The following is a 17,542-nucleotide window of genomic DNA, read 5'->3' as shown; positions in this document are numbered from 1 at the left end:
CCTAGTTACCAATATATTTTATTTCGTATATCCTCCAGAATATTTCATAACAACAGGCCTCACACGTATTAATTACTAAACGGGAATCAGCTGTAATTGCTTTAGTTGAGACAAGAAGCAGTTATGGATTGAATTAGTCAAATTCAGCTGGGTATTGCTGACTGGCTCTTCAAATTTCAGACTCCTTGTTTTTTTTGTTTGTTCTTCTTCTTCTTTTTCTTTTTGCAAATGACTTTCGCTGTGAGGCGTTATGGGGGAAACGAGTTCTACCTGTTTAAGATCAAATTAGGGTAAAAAAATTGCGATTTTGTATTAAAAAGCTATGCAAATTATAGGCTAGTATCGGTGTAAACAAACCACAGACAATGGGATTTGGAGTTTCTTTAACACTCCAATTCCATTACACACACACACACACACACACACACACACACACACACACACACACACACACACAATTACAGGCCTCGCGATCCTGCTCATCTCATTCTAATAACACGCACAAATATCCACCATTGTCACAGATACCACTATTTCTAATGCGTTCGTTTCACCCTCCAAACCCTGTTTGCATTCAGCCAAGCCCTGATGAATTTATGAAATGACATTAGCATTAATGACACACGTGAGGGGCTTCCTGTTTCGCTAATACCAATGAATGCTGTTTTAATACGATTGTTTTCCCTTAAAGTGACTATTTATGCTATTCCCCCCCTCTCACATCCAACCATAGCAGGAGCAGCCGGGTAGTCTCTCCCCTTTATGAGTGAGCTATTGTGCCCGAGGACAGGATCCCACACACAATCTGAAGACTGAGCCAACAAAAACAGGGCCTGACAGACAATGCCTCGCTTCACCTGCTCCAGCACTGTGCATCGCAATTATGCCAAGGACATGTACAGTTAGGCTTCCTTCACCCTCCTGCAAAACAACTGCCTCCGAATTAAACCGGGGCCCGAACACCATGCAGATAATAAATATGGCTGCTGAGGAGATTGGAGAGAGAGAAGGAGGAGGAAGGAATGAGGGAGGGGGGTGTCGCCCAGTGCTCTCCCAGTGTTACAATAGTTTAAAAACTGCATGGTTACCAGACAGTGAAATGGGGAAAGCAAGAAACAATATCATAGATGCATATATCACCACACTGATGCATGCTCCAGACGAGATTGATTTCGAGCTATAGGTGCCACGCCATCAATATACAATCAAACTCAACTCAAATGTTATGCAACGGCCCTGCTCTCTGCAGCTCTGCACGCGAAATAAAGCAAAAGGGCCAGCATCAGATCTGCTATTACAGCCTGCCGTGATAGCCACATTTATAGAGTCACTCAGCCAAACAAAACCAAACGAGACAAAAGACCAGGCCGGGGAAGGAGATTCGTTATGAAAATGTTGCGATTATATCACGAAATATAGGTTTCAAATAAATAAAAAAAATAAATCCAGCACAGTGAGCGCCGATTGTCCATTGATTACCCTGAGAGGCAAACAACATAACAAATATTTGATGCATGTCTTTGACTAAGGCTCCAGCACAGAATAAACCAGGGGAGAGCCAAATATAGCCTATAACAACCAAACATCGCACACCAGGCCTATATACATCTCAGAGGGTTTTAGCTGGAGGGTTGGCGCTGCACACTTCAAACGCGAATATATCCATTGTTGTGAGCCATTTGGCCTGCATAAGATCCTGTGCTCTGAACTAGGGAGTTTAAAGTAAGATTTTTTTTTATTATACTTGAGGGAAACAATGAGTTCAGCTGCTTATTGCAAGGAGCAATCATCAGGGGAGACTTAAACTCAATTACTGTAGCCGTTAGAATGGGAAAAAAAATACTAAGACCAAAAAAAAGAAAGAAAGAGAAAAAAACACCCCAGCGTATCAAGCAGTGAATAAAAAATTAAAAGATATGAATAAAAATCGAGATGAAGCGTATCAAATATTTATTTTTTTTCTGGGCAACAAAGGACTATAATACATTGACAGGCATGGGAACTATTGCCAGCACATGTCTATACAATACAGCTAAAACCGCCTCCAATTTGGACATTATCGGACATGACAAGATATCAGGTGGTCCCAAAAATGCTTTTTGAATGTCTTCCAACATTTAAAAAATAAAAAAAAGACAATATTCCATTTATTGCTTTTATGGTGTTTCGAGGAGAGGACAAGAGGTGGAAGGTATTGTGATTGGCACGACACATAAAAGCTTGTATAAAAACGAAAATAGAAACACAAGAAAAAAACAGTTCTCCTCAGGGTCTCACCTGTGCTCTGTCTCAAATAAAAAACCCGAGTAAGGATGATTTAAAGAGAGAAATGGAAGTTTATTTCTATTCAATTTGTTCACTTGCTTCAATGTCGCCTCAACATGCTACAAGAGGGCTGAATTGAAATATCCCAGAGAAATAAAAAATACCCCAAACTTCTGTTTTCTAAGAACCATAAAATCACATGAAGAACTAACCGAATATTCAAACCCACTAAAACAGGAGGCACCAGATAAATAAAAAAAAAAAAAGAAGTTTCAACAGACGCACCATATTTACAATTCCCATTAAATTACACATAAATAAATATATACATACATGAACACTGATTCCCTTATATAACTGCGAATCGTGTTGAAATTCAAAAAGTTCAAGTTGGTCGCTTGGAGAGAGAGAGAGTGAGAGTCTACAACTGAAGTCATGACATGGAGCTCTGTGGATTTTCTCTTTGTTTTTCAAGTTTATTATTCACAATACTGATAAGAATTCATCCTCTTTTCGCTTCGTTTTTGTCACAATCGTAAAATTGAGATATAGAGGGGTCGCTGGATTTCAGTCCATTCGTTGCAGCTCATAAAAAATAAGGGGGAGTACATAAAAAGTCCTCTGGCTGAGGCAATACACCTTTTCCTCGCCCTGGAGCTGTTTCCTCTGCAGCTTTTTTTTCTTTTCTTTTCTTTTCTTTTTTTTTAAAATAACATTTCATATGGTTCAGGTGTTGGAAGAAGAAGAAGAAGAAGAAGAAGAAGAAGTAGAAGAAGATTCTTGCGTCGCTTCCTCCGTGAATCCAAAGTGGGATGTAAAAACAAAACATGTAAAACCGCGCAAGATCAGGAAGTGGCACGTTTAACTTTATCAATAGTATTTATAAGGTATTTATAATATTTATATTGGATGGATGGGGACCGGGGCGAGGCGCAGGGGTTGTGGGCCGGTGTAGAAGAAGAGCCCTGGGGTTCGGCCCCTCGGTGAAGGTGGGATGGAAACATCACTTTCTGTGCTTCTCGTCTTTGTCTCCACCTTTAGTGCCGTTATCTGAGTGACTGTTGGGGTTGTTGTTGAGGTACATTTTGTCCATGGCTTTGATAGCCTCGGTCAGATAGTTCTGCAGGGCCGTGACTGCCGCGCACAGTGCTGGCGTCCCGAAACCATGCGAGATTAGACTGAAGTGGGTCAAACAACTCTGGATCCCCGGTTCAAGGATGGGCTGCGGCCGTGAGTTTCCAAGCGGTGAGCGGTCCTGGGACAGCAGATCTGTGAACTCTTTGCAGACTTGTCTAAAACAGAGAGAGAGAGAGAGAGAGAGAGAGAGAGAGAGAGAGAGAGAGAGAGCGGGCGTGTTAATGAGAGAGACAGTACATCGTAAATCCCTGCGTGCATTTTGATTTCCTGAAGAAAAAAAAGATCCACTTTATAATCAGTCAGTCCTGCAGGGGTGCTGGTCTGTACATTTAAAATCGGCTTAAAGTAAGTGCAACGTGAGCAGCAGCCACTTTAAGGTGTGATCCTGTTTCCGCAAATAAACTCTGCAATCTTTTTTTTTACAGCACTTATTAGTGGACTGAAACTGTGTTTCTCATACTCTGCTTTGTTTTCAGAATTTAGCACTTGGCTAAAAGAAAACGTCCCGAAGCTACAAACAGGTGGAAATGTCTCTATCTGAGCTCAGTGGCAGGATATCTTACTTTTATTACGAATGAGATTTGAAGAGAAAACACGAGTCCAAATGACGTGTCGATGTAAAACGAACATTTTTGTATACTTTGAACTTCAGTGCTAATTATCAAACAATTAACACAACACATAACACAATATATTTAAAAAAAATAATAATAACAATGCATGGCCTTTATTTATTCCCTCAAAAGTCACGATTCCCTGCGTATATGCGGTACACAGTATGCTCATTTATGGTGAACATTTTTAGAACGGAGCAGGCTCACTCTCCCTTTCATGGTGTGGGTATTTTAATGCACTCAAAGAGGCTGTAATAAGCGGTTATAGCGGACAGCTGTTCAATTACAGCGGCCCGTCATCAATATTAAATGCATCCAATGCCATCTATGGAATCCCCACGTTAACACAGTAAAAAAACAAACAACCACAGCAAATGGTTCATGTGAACCAGCTATGTGTCAATGACACTGAAATCACAAGGCAAACTAAATACCGCTGTGCATATCAACAGCAGTACATTCAACTGCACTATACGCATTTTAATCATCAGCTATATTATTATATTTAAACACACGCATTAATAAGAAGAAAATAAGTGCCTGAATACAATCTGTAATTAGCAGTGATAGTGTGGGACTACAAAAAAGTTTATTAATTCATATAATCTGGCTATTACATGGAGACATGGTGACAATGTATTTTATCATGATCACACATGAAATAATGTTGTTGTTTTTTTTAAACTCTGTAGAGAATGGTGATAAGTGTGAAAATTGCATTCTAATAAAGTTATCTCTCACAAACACACACACACACAGATAGCGAGAGGGAGAGAGAGAGAGATAGAGAGAGACAGAGAGAGAAAGAGAGAGAGAGAGAGAGAGAGAGAGAGAGAGAGAGAGAGAGAGAGAGAGAGAGAGAGAGAGAGAGAGAGAGAGAGAGAGAGAGAGCGAGAGAGAGAGAGTTAATTTGAGCTCTCTCACACACACACACACACACACACACACAGACTGGGATGCATTTGGTGTGGCACAGTGAGATGTGATAAAAAGCACTTACTTTGTGGCCAATAGCATGTTTTTTCTTTGGACTTGTTCGTTTGGGTCGGAATGCTGACGGTTTACATATTCAGCTACTGCCTTGGCTGGAAACTCAGTCTCGCATACATAACCAAAATCCCTGGCAAGATGTACCGCTTCGCCTGAGAAGGAAGAAAAGAGGTTGAAATGTGTTTGCTTATTAAATATGGTTCCATCAAATTCAGAGCACTTCACACTCCCTGCTTGGACCGATTAATGTGATGTGAAGAGAGCGTCCAGGCAGCAAGTGTTATAACACCTGTGCCTTAACAACAACACTAATGATGATAACAACACAAACAGCACAGCAATTATAATAACAACAACAGTAATAAAATGAATAATAATAAAACAGCCGTGCGAGCTGTCAATACACGTCAAGCTCTCTTCCTCATACCGTGAGAACGGTGAAACATGGATGAGAAACAATAAGTGGATATGAAGTATAGACGGGCGTCATGCTTAGCACCATGTCATTGATTACCAATGCCTGCACATTATTGAAAGTCCAGCAGATCACAGAGGCATGGGGAAGCAATTTTGAAGGGGTATACCTAAATCTCACTTTGTCTTATATTCTATGAGAATTGCAGCTTTCATTCCGTCCGAGTCTGTGTTCGCTTCTCTTGTTGGTTGATATTTTTTTTTTCTTTTCCAAGTCTTTGGTTTTAATTTCCTGAAGCAGTTGAGCTTTTACTGCGGGGCTTCCTGCCCATAAGCCTCCACTCCGGAAGAACGCATGCGCCAATTAGCATCAAAGCTCGAGTCCAGTAAACTCGTTTCCATAAAATGGAGCGGATCATAAACAAATGACAGCACTTCAGCAAAGGCAGTGTCCCTTCACTAAATAACCGGCTGCCTTCTCCCACCCTCTGCCAGCCCCCCACCCCCCTATTATTATTAGTACCTACCCAGAATCATACATTTCTCCAGGCTCATTACAATAGAGCAGCACCACGTTTCTACCAAGCACAATGAGCATTGCAATTCGTCCCTCTTCTGCAATAATGATTAACAGGGACCGGTGAACCATCGCGGGCTTTCACCTTTGGAAACCCACAGCACACCAAATACCACTGCACTGAATAATAAGGTTCAACTCTAGCGAGCGAAAATGGATTTATCCAGTCACCTAAAAGGCATCTTTCCTGCGCGCCATAATTGACTAATTTATTCTTTAATAGGCCCGAAACATATAGCTCCCAATAGGTCAGCGCCATGCCATTTGCATGCAACAAAAATCTTCACTGAAAACCAAATGCATGGGGAAGCTATTAAGGGAAGAATTAAGTCACCATTAAAAAAATCAGCCCTGCGCATGCCATACCCAGGCTATATTAATGTTTGGAACAATGCAGGGTTAATAAATCAATCGACTTCTCATCCAAGAGGTGAAGCAGCTCAGCGGCGCCCAATAAACAAGCAGCACTCAATAATTAACTGGACTTCAACACAAATTCATCCAGTGTATAAACTAGGCCAGCCATGGACCTGCAACTGTGCTCCTGAATGCGAAGGCCAACGCCACTATTACCAACACTACTCTCTCTCTCTCTCTCTCTCTCTCTCTCTCTCTCTCTCTTGCTCTCTCTCTCTCTCTCTCTCTCTCTCTCTCTCTCTCTCTCTCTCTCTCTCTCTCTCTCTCTCTCTCTCTCTCTCTCTGTATCTATCTATCTTTTTATACACACACACGCATACATACACACTCACCACTCTCTCACACACACACACACACACTCACACATCCTTCATGCTTTATTACTTGCGAGGCAAAGTCGGTCCACATTACACGGATGAGCGCATATGCTGATTTCCAACACAGAGAAAGAAAGAGTGAGGGAGAGAGAGAGAGAGAAAAATCCCACTTTGCAAGCGACTGATATCGCGGGAGCAACAAGAGTGGGAACGTGATTTACGGCACCCGGCTTACCTTCGACTAGTGACGTCAGTAAGGTGACGTTGGCTGCCTTGCGTCTGCCCGCAGGTAGATTCAAGCCGATTTTATCCAGCTTCTCCCTTAAGGACCTTCCCCCGTTCTTAGACTTGGCCCTGTGACAGAACAGAGCAGAACATTTAGATATACAAAATATGTAACTGTATGGATATTTGCACTGGCAAGCAAGAAAGTCACCTGTTGTCAGATAGTTTGAATGATTATGTTCTATCACTTAGGATTTTATTAATACTTTCCATGATGCCTTTTCTATTTGCATGTGTCTGCCAGTAAATGGGGTTTAGCTCTTCTCCCCTAATTAAAAGGTGAATGGACTGAATTTGGCTGGCTTTACCCTCCATCACATCCCTCATACGAGCTATAAATAATTCCGAAAGAGCCCAGCCTTTTTACCAGCAGACAAATACTGTACAAAATGAATAAATAAAGCCCACTTAATAGGCAGTACTATTACTGGCTGCGTGTCTCTACAGCACTTCAGTAGACAGTTCACTGGAGACCAATGTTTTCATGTGTAATGCCTTCACTGGGCCTATAGGGCTGGGGTTGAAACAGACTAGGCCTACATTAATTTCAGAGAGAGAGAGAGAGAGTTCCAGTGTGCCAGGGAAGTTAATATGGAATTTAACAGACCCCTGCTTTAAATGCAGGAGCTAGGTGTCATGGTTGGTCGATTTTAATTATTCTTGGTACAGAGGAGAGAGAGAGAGAGAGAGAGAGAGAGAGAGAGAGAGAGAGAGAGAGAGAGAGAGAGAGAGAGAGAGAGAGAGAGAGAGAGAGATGTACTCTGTCAGAGAGAAGGGATTGTAGCGAGTTTATACTCACGCACAGAGAAAAAACAGGTACACACAGAGAGAGAGAGAGGGGGGGGGGTATTTTTGCAGACGAACTCACCTCCTCAGAACCCCGCCCAGCAGAGAGGCGTTGAGGCATTCGGGCGGCGAGAGGCGTCTCTGCACCTCCGCCACCGTGACCTTGTACTTTGATGTGGAGCTGAGGAGGGACAGGCGACCCGGAACTGAGCAGAACACCTCGTTGGGGTTTACCACCCCTCCGAAAAGACCGTCCTTATTTACGGGGATGGAGGAGATGTTGTTGTTCTTGGATAAAGACACTGGACCTAGCAAGGGAGGTAGAGAGAGAGAGAGAGAGGGGAATGGTGGGAAGGAGAGAGAGAGGAGGGGGGCAGAGAGACCGTGCTCAGTGAATTTCATGCAATGCAGAGCCTTAACTAAATGAGATGGGGGGATTTAGGCCCCGGATTTAGAGTTTAGCACCACATGTGTACACTTTCAGCAACAAGGACATGCAGAAAAAAAACGACCAGTGGAGGCCTACATAGCAATAATAGTAGTCCTAATAATAATAATAATAATAACAGCAATATTAATATTAGGGTTTGCGTGTGAATTGTGGAAACAGTGACATCAGGACTGTGTACAGGCATAATTATAGCTCATCTACACGTGCACGTGATTCAGAATATTTCCGTTCATCTGTTCTTTATCTAAAAATATGTATGTGTCGATCTCAGCAGCAGACGGGGAGAATCTCCAGTATCTGAGCGCTGGTAGAGTGGATTTTTGCGCACGGTGATCGACTGTGTGCACAATGCAGACACACCAACCGAGAGATTTGTTTAAAGTCTACCTATTTTGACATATCCTCGGTATCCAGCAAAACCGCCCGTGTGTGATTTCAAACCGGGAGGTGGCTCAGCACTACTGGGCTTTACACCGTTTTGGTGTGCAGTAACCGGAGACAAAGGGGACTGTGCGCCTTTGGATAGATCACTTGTGACATTAATGGCTCAGGGGAGCTTAATAGAGACAATAGGAGTTAAACGAACTCTTGAGATTACTAATATAAGAAGCCAATTATCATGTTGATGCGCAGATAGACAGACTCAAAATAGAGAGAATGGGGGGGAATAGACAGAAAAAGGAAGAAAGAAAAACCGCTCCACATCGAATCTAGCCTAATTTGACCTGACCAAACGCATATAAACCTGAGCACGAGGATGTCCTCATCATGTATCATTTGAAATACAAATTAGACAGATTTTTTACAGCAAATGTACTGTGCAGATTAGAATCCAACACACCTCGCCCTAATCAGCCAGTGTTTGTTTTTTATACCTCCCTAAAAGACAGTGTCACCCTGCACACACTAGGCCTCCATCCAGCGCCAACTTCCATTTTAAATGTGACCATACAGTGTGATTGCAGCTATTCGCTTTCACAACTGAAGTGCCAAGCGCGTCTATATAGGCATGTATCTTTGACCATCATTACCACGGGGCCTACAAAGCCCCCACCAGCTTCACTCATCTCCCTGCTGCTCTGAAACGCTGACAGTAAATTCCATCAGCGAGAAGAAAAAAAAAAGAAAAAAAGGTGCAGCCAGTTTTGATGCACTTGGAATCCATGTAATGAAAAATAGGCTACTGCGTATTAGGATCAGTCAGGCATTACCGCATTGCATCGAGTTCTCTCGAGCAGAATGGTGACTGGTATCTGTGTGTGTGCGTGTGTGTGTGTGTGTGTGTGTGTGTGTGTGTGTGTGTGTGTGTGTGTGTGTGTGTGTGCGTGCGTGTGTGCGCGCGCGCGCGTGTGCCGAAACATGCATGATATCTCGAAGGAAATTGCTTACCTTTTTTAATTACAGTCTGGTCGGGAATGTGGATTCCTTGATCATCCACGGACTGTGACACAAATGCAAAAAAAAAAAAAAGAAATGGGCACAATATTAGCACAAAGGGCAGGGAAATATCCGCCTCAGTCCTGTGGCAGTGAATGCAAATCAGGATGCAGTGCACGAACAAAAAGCCTGGCGCAATTAGCGGACCACAATCACCCAACATGGAGGCTCTCCGAGGGCCATACCTGTTATTATTGTCCATGAGTATTTTCAGCGGGTTCCACTGATGGACGCATTGCACTAGATCACTAACTCAGACTTAAATAACGAAGCTGTGTCGCCCCATAATCCTGACCTAATTTCGCCCTCATATTGGCTCTACTCAAGGAAATTTCTAATCTAGATTGGATAGTAATTACGGCAGCGCAGCCTATTAAAGGCCTATGAACTAATTAGAGGATTATTGGTGTTTGTTTCTGATTAAAAACTGGGAAGAATCATCTAAATAAGATTGAGGGTTTTTGACCATTTCTAGCGTTTCCTTATGATGTATCTTTATTAATCGCACCTAAACGCAATTCTCATGTTAGGGTGCATGCGATGTACATTATCACGTTATCGTTCGAGGAGAACTGCGAGCTTCATGTGTTTTTGAAGACTGAGAAGTCAGAGAACATGAATAAAATCCGTGTGGAATACGGGCGCATTGTTTGTTTTTTATTTAATTGAATTAGATTGAAGTGATAATATTGAACAAAACCGCAGCCGCTTGAAACATTTTTGTTTGAAAACTATATTTTATGAATGGAAATAACAGCATGATTTTTGATGTTTTATTCAAATTAATCTTGACAACACTGGGGGAAAAAAGCTTTTTTTCGGGCAGTAAAAATGACTCTATTAGTAGACTAATTTAATGTGTGTCATGCTTTTAACATTGATTATACAACGGTAATAAAAAAAACATTCACCAACACCTTAACAATATTAAATCAATAATAAATGAGTAGTGATTATGAAAGGCAGGGTGCTTGAACAAATGGATATAATAATAATTAGGCCTATGTATTCAAATAAAAATAACACCATTATTATATTTAATAATAGGCTAATTCAAAATATAGTAGTATAGTTACCAACTGTGACTAACATTAATAATCAAAGTGAGACTTTATTTTTTTAAGTAAGCCAAAAAAAAAAAAGAACCAGGGTAAAGCTGCCTCACCTGAACGTCGTCTAAAGAGTGAGGTATTCCATGGATAGGGATAGAGTCCGACAGTCCCGTATCGATGCCGTGGCCGGACGGTAGGAGCACTTCCCTGCGGTACTCCCGGCACAGCTGGTGGGGCAGGCTGCGGTGCTGGTGCAGCAGGCCGCTCTCCTGACTCTGCCTTTGGCCCGGCCATCCCGGGTGCTGGGGCTGCGGCTGGGCGTGCAGGGAGTTGAGGGAGTACGGGTCGTTGACGTGCGAGTAAGGGTCCTGAGACTGCGGGTAGATGGGCTGGTAGGGCGGGGGGAAGTACGGGGGCTGGAAGTCCGAGTTCGGTGTGTGGGAGAGCGGAGGGGCGCTCGTGTAGGGACTCTGGCCCACGCCGCCCAGCTGAGGTAGCCGGGCTGTCCCATTGCTGGTGCCGTCGTGACGGTCCTGGCAGAGGGGGGCAGAAAGAGAGATGTGTTTTAGCCTAAATCCATTTTACAAATACACATTCATACATTATGGCATTCCCCCCTCTTTGTTTTAACTGCAGAATGCTCTGCGGGCTTCTGCTGGGGCATTATCAAATATGGCCTGAGTGTATGTGTCAGGAATTAGACCAAGTGTGGAATCTATATTACATCTGAATCAAATGTCCTGACTGATTTCAAACAATATAGACAACCATTCCACACACTGATTGCGTGTCCGCACAGCTTTAGAAATAAAACAACATTCAAATAAGAGGTCCAAAGTATATTATCAAATAAAACTAAAACATTCCGGAGGTGTAAATGTCCTCAGACAAATAACCGAGCCTTGCATTATTTCAGCACTTTCCCCCTAAGGTGTTCTTTAAGCATGCAAGCGCCACAAAACAGCATTCTAGGGGAAATAAATATTATAACAAAATCTGGAATGCAAAACAAATTGGGAAGTATATCTGACACGTTGAGGCTTCAGCAACTTACCATCGCGGAAAAACTGTGCACCAACATTTGAATGGATTTTTGGTGCCACTCAGTAATAGAATAATCAGTTCAAAAACACTTTCAGTATTTTTTTGGGGGGGCGAGCAAAGGCAATTAACCAGCAAAACAAAAAAAATCAGCCCCCCGAAAAGACTCTTCTCTCCTGAAAGATCACGATGGCCCCGGCGATCAGATATGTGCCACAGAAGCAGGACGATAATCCATCAGAAACAAATGGTTAGATCCCCGCTGCCCTTCATGTGGGTCTTTAAAAAAAGCAGATATTCGGCGTTGCTGGCGGATTTGGGTTGAAAGTTTCTCTTCGCAAACCCTCTTTTCTCCCTGCTCTCCTGGCTTCTATCACAGTGCTGCCGTCCCCTCGCTTGAGCTCATATTAGCCACAAAAATAGAGCCGCTTCTTCGTCTCCCCCTTGGACTCCTAATAGAACGCATTCATGACTATTAATATTACAGGAATACTTAACAATAAGGAAAGAATGGTTCGGAAATCGGGCGTGAAGCGGAGGACGCAACTCAAGGCAGCAGTCTGCGCTTAAATGACGTCCATTGAAAGGAGGAATCAGTATATCTAATCAGAGATGGGGAGAGTGAGGGAGTGTGTGAGAGAGAGAGAGAGAGAGAGAAAGAGGGAGTGAGAGACTGTGGAGGGAGTGGAGAGAGAGAGAGACAAAAAGAGGGACATTCACTCCCGTCTGACGAATCAGAGAGAGAGGAGGGGGGTGTGGGGGAGGTGGAGGCAGAGGGGGGGGGGGGGTTTAAAAGGGTCCCAGGGCCAAAGCGCAAAAGTGAAAGAAAGACATAGGAATGAAGGGAGGTGGACCACAGACACGGGGAAGGAGAAGCGATAGAAGGAAACAAACGTGCACCTCTGAACTGGGTGAAAATCCAGCAGTCGACGTTACGGGCATTTCGACCGGCTCATTTCTACCGCTCGTGCCTTTGTTTTCCGCCTCAGACTCCGACAGCGAGCTGCCATCCATGGGTTTCCTTTCTCTCCTCTGTTTCCACCGAATTAATCCACCGGTTCCTCCTCCACTCCAAAACCCAGAATCACACCCGGCTTATTAAAAAAAAAAAACTTTGACCGGGAAAGACGGAGAAAAATAAATCCCCAAAGTCTATGAAAGGGCCGCTTGGATCCGGCGCGCTAACCAACTTTTACGCGCGGCTAAAAAGAGCTCCACTCCCCTTCTTGCTTAATCACACACTGTTAAAATGACGAATCACCGGGCCGTGGACGGATTTCGATTGCCTTTTTTCTCTTTGCATCCACACCAACAGGAAAACAAGCCTGTACACTTTAAAACAATCACCAAAATATGAACGCGAAGGTGCCCAGCTTTTGTTTTCCTACTGCCCGGCCGTCCCTACACTCTCATAGGGACGCGGGTGAAAACACGTTCGACTGGCTTCTCTACTCCTAAACAAGTCCCTTTATATTTCTGCCAAACTTTGTCTATGCCCATAACAACGATCACTCAGTGTATGCACTCCACACATACACACACACACACACATAAAATATAACCGCTCAAATTGCAGTAATATTAAATTGAAGGGTAGATGTCCATTCCATTTAAACAGTGGATAAAGCAGGTAGAGCTTGCATCTGCCATTTAGTCAAAAATATACATTTTAATTAAATTCATGGTAAGTTTATATTTTTTAGTTTAAGTGTCCACGTATTTTTTGATATTTGGATAAATTGTATTATGTGAATTTAAAGAGAAAAAATAAATAAATGACAATAGTGTGCTTTTACTCACTCATATTTTAAATACAGCTGTCATTGCCATAACGCCAAATGTATTATTCGCATTAATATGATGATTATTATTGATATATTAGCATCATGATTAATAGTGTTATTATTATAATCAGCTATATTAAAAATAATCACAATTGTATTAATAATACCACTGTCGTTATTATCTTATTATTTTACTCCACACAAATGCACATAAAAGAAGAACCCGTATGACAATAAAAGATCTATTCATCCTGCAGTTGAATTAAATGTGTACACTAACATCTGTCAAAAGAATGACACAGTTGGGTCAAAACAATACAACACCAATAATTAAAGGAAATTTTCAAAAGTGAAGATTAAATTAAAACAAATCAAAAGATAAGCCCCTTACCTCGCAATCTTCATATTTAATGTTATCAGTTAATTTCCAAAGCATTTTCATGGATTGTTGAGGTGAATATTGAGTGAAGGTATCGCCTTAGCCTTGTTTTCACTCACTGAATCGTGCTCCCCGCTCAGAAAAACTACTTTTATTGAAGCTGTGGGCTGCTGTCTGTCTTGCGCTCTGAGGTCTCCCTCTAATGGTGGAAGTGAAGGGCTGGAGCAGCTCTGTAATAACACTGGCACAGGGCCTCATTAGCATATCAACAGTCGTTTGATTCCCCCCCATCTGCTCACACAACACCAATGGACAGCACACAGGTAAAAACTACAGCAGCAAGACGCTACACATGCTTATTATTTCACTGTTCACTGAGGTGTATGTATCATTTCTACTTAAGGGGTATTGAAGAAGGGTACAGTCATGCACGGGGACCTGCATGCACCTGGAACTGTTTCTATATAATTGCACAAGTATTGTCGAGGCTAGATAAAAAGCACATTAGAGTCCAGAAATGATATTTTAACGATATATACATCTGTATAATAAAAGGGGCAAATGTCCTTGCTGGGAAATAACTTTTTTTGAGGGGGGCTGAAGTGTACTGACTCAGTTCCTGGTGTCTTATTAGGGATTACTTTTCTAAGACTTGATGTGGAAACAGCATGCCTATGCAAATACAACCCTGTCGCACACTTTGTTGGCAACCTTGATTTTTTTAAACTCCCACAAGCTGTTATTTTAATCCCATTGAGAGTGAGACCTTGAGAGGCTATTCTTTTAATGTTAAAAAAGGGTGAGCCATTCAATGCGGCTCTACAGGTCTATTGACTACCTGTAAGTCGCAGGGTTTGTTTTGTTTTTTTGAGGAGAGGAGGGGGGGTGTTAATAATTAACACAACAACATGGCCTTGTTTCATGTGAATATGTGTGTGTGTGTGTGTGGCGGGAGGGGAGGGTCGGGGGGTTCTGCCCTGTCGCCGGCCGAGCCTTCACCTCAGCAGGTCGTGGGTCAGCAGACAGGTCGCCAGCCCTGTAAGGCGTTGGCCCCTCTTGTTTTTTAAAAAAAAAACTGGATTACCATTTTTGGTGGAGTACCTTGCAAGCAGTTGTTATTAATGAGAAAGGAGCGATGGCTGACAATGACAGCTATGCATGCGAGTGTCTTTCTGGAGAGGTGGCCTGCTTGTCTGTGGAGGTGGAGGTGGAGGTGGAGGTGGAGGTGGTGGTCTTTTTTTTTGTCTTTTAACGAGTGAAACTAAAGTGTTTTGTTTCCGCAGGTCCCTCTCTCTTAAATCCTCCACGCCTCACAAAACAATGTTTCAGTGAAGCCCCAGACAATACGAGGCTCTATAGAAAGTCCACTGTGGGATGCTTTATAACTTCTTAGTTTAACACATGTAATCCCAATTTCTGTAAATATATAGGAAGTACATGTATGTGGAGTTGTTTTACTTCAAAGACGCAAGGACACATTTGTTTTTTTTTTTTGGAATAAGGGCTGAGTGTCAATACAAAACCACATCTCATGTCTGTTACCACACATTTCTTATTCGGGATTAAAAACACATAGATCTGAAACGCGTCCTTTCACATGCGATCGACATCCTCAGGGAAAAAACTACACGGACAGTTTGACACGTGAGGCTACATCACCGCCAAACACCTTCAAAATAAAACACCTTTAACGTCGTTTTAAGATGTCCTGGCGGTTTGAAACTATACATAACTACACACCAGTACTGTACCAGCTCTCTTTACAAAAGATTTGACGGTGCCCGTGCTGCTTCATCCTACAACAAGTCGACCCTTTGACAGTTTTCATGGATTTTCCCAGCCGTGTCTTTGTCTTAAAGTAAGCAGCACTTACCTGCCATTCCCCCATTTTGCCCATAATTGACATTCTTTGTCTTCTGCTGCCTTTGGTGGGTTCTTTTCTTGGTTCAATCCGGTGCCGTGTCTATCTCATTGAGTCTTCGGGTCCCAGAGTAAACACTTTTGGTTTTTACCTGGACCGGATCGCCTCACCTGGCCATAAAAACGGTGCGAGGCCACCTGGCGACGCATGCGCACTGCACCGGGTGTGGACTAGAAAGGAGCAGCTACCTGGGAAAAGGAGTGAAAAGCCTATTTGTCTGGGTGCTGGGTAGGCCTAAGCTGTCACAATTTTGGTCTCTAATGACAATTACACGGATTTACTTGGAACATTAATGATGAAAACGAACAAAAAAAAAATCTGCATATTAGCTATTTATCTGAGGAAACCGAGATAGCAGCCAGTGCTTATCACAGCCTATTAATTAAAGAAATACCGCATTCATTATATTTGCAGGAGAGTGTCAGTTTATGCTTTTTTCCATATAAAATCCATATTTCATAGAGTGACAATTTCTTTACATCCAGTGAATGTACATCAAAAATGAATTTGGTTTATTCAAATGTGAGAAAAGTGTATTGTGCACATGAAAATCACACAACCAAAGACATGTGGTTTTACCCTCCCCTTCATTTATTGTAAAAATAAATAATATTTAATAAAAAAATAGCTCTTTAGAGAATAGCCTTTGCTAAAAGTGCCCGAAAATTAAAGAGTATGGCAAAGCAAAAATGACAGCAAATGCTATGTGTGATACATAAAGGGACATATCTGTCAGTTATCTTTCCTTGTCTTTCGTCTTCACTGTTTATGAATTGCAAACTGCAAATGAAAGTGTGTCGAGTTAAAAAAAAACTTGAAGGTTAACTGCCAACATCATTACTTCTACACAGAAAGCTTGCTATTGTGAGAGTCATTATTTATTTATCCACTGTTTATTTCTAATACATACTTATGTAGACCCCTCAGGCCACGAGCGAATGAGCTCTCCCTCTCTCCGTCTCACACACACGGGCGCGCGCACACACATACTCACAAACACCACACTCACACGCACACGTACACGCACGCACACACACACACACACACACACACACACACACACACACACACACATCCACACAGAAGAGAGCAACAAGTGCGCTCACATAGGTGATAATGGTCAAAGCTTTAAGATCGAAACCCCTTTTTTTGACCACTGTCAAGTTTGGGACGGAGCGCACACACACACACACACAAACACACACACACACACACACACACACACACACATGCGGACAGCAAACGGGATGTCGCTTGGCAGACAGCTACGTGGACGGTTCCCTCACTACATCAAACACGTATATTAAACATATTTAATGCATGCATTGAGAATATTGGACAAACTTTTTACGGGAAAAATACTCTTCATTTTACATTTTCTCCAATAAATCCTCTATAGTTGTTGTTTTTTTTGTTTTTTTGCAATTGCATAATTCCACATTGAATCTATAGATTTTTTTTAGCGGTGTTAATATTTAAAACAAGCCTTCATGTTTGACTTCAAAGGCGAACACATTTTAACTGCACACACAATACCTGCAGCTATATAGACCTCACCAGGACTGGACAAAGGAGAGGGAGCTGGGGGGGGGGGGTGGGGGTGGGAGGGTATCAGGAATATTGTTTGGGGCTCTGCGCACTGAGGGAGGGGTGAGGATTTTAAAGCAGAACTGTC

General features: G+C 42.4%; 1 protein-coding gene across 6 annotated transcripts; it reads right to left on the bottom strand.

Annotated features, from left to right (window-relative positions):
- Positions 1-1,940: 1,940 nt before the first annotated feature.
- tfap2a (transcription factor AP-2 alpha) lies at positions 1,941-15,950 on the bottom strand. Of its 6 annotated transcripts, XM_083936008.1 has the most exons (8): positions 12,684-12,808; positions 11,797-12,235; positions 10,856-11,275; positions 9,643-9,694; positions 7,885-8,110; positions 6,967-7,085; positions 5,017-5,158; positions 1,941-3,557 (listed from the first exon to the last, which is right to left on the bottom strand). In XM_083936008.1, exons 2-8 carry the CDS (start codon positions 11,821-11,823, stop codon positions 3,269-3,271), a joined length of 1,275 nt encoding a protein of 424 aa, XP_083792134.1. In that variant the 5' UTR covers positions 11,824-12,235; positions 12,684-12,808; the 3' UTR covers positions 1,941-3,268. The 6 variants fall into 6 exon arrangements, with proteins under 6 accessions (XP_083792134.1, XP_083792132.1, XP_083792131.1 ...); XM_083936006.1 differs by lacking the exons at positions 11,797-12,235; positions 12,684-12,808 and adding an exon at positions 15,820-15,950; XM_083936005.1 differs by lacking the exons at positions 11,797-12,235; positions 12,684-12,808 and adding an exon at positions 13,959-14,059.
- Positions 15,951-17,542: the final 1,592 nt, after the last annotated feature.

Source organism: Echiichthys vipera, assembly GCF_963691815.1.
Source record: "Echiichthys vipera genome assembly, chromosome: 21".
Classification (NCBI taxonomy): domain Eukaryota; kingdom Metazoa; phylum Chordata; class Actinopteri; order Perciformes; family Trachinidae; genus Echiichthys; species Echiichthys vipera.
The sequence above is the reverse complement of the archived record's forward strand: the minus strand, read 5'-3'. Positions and strand labels throughout refer to the sequence as shown.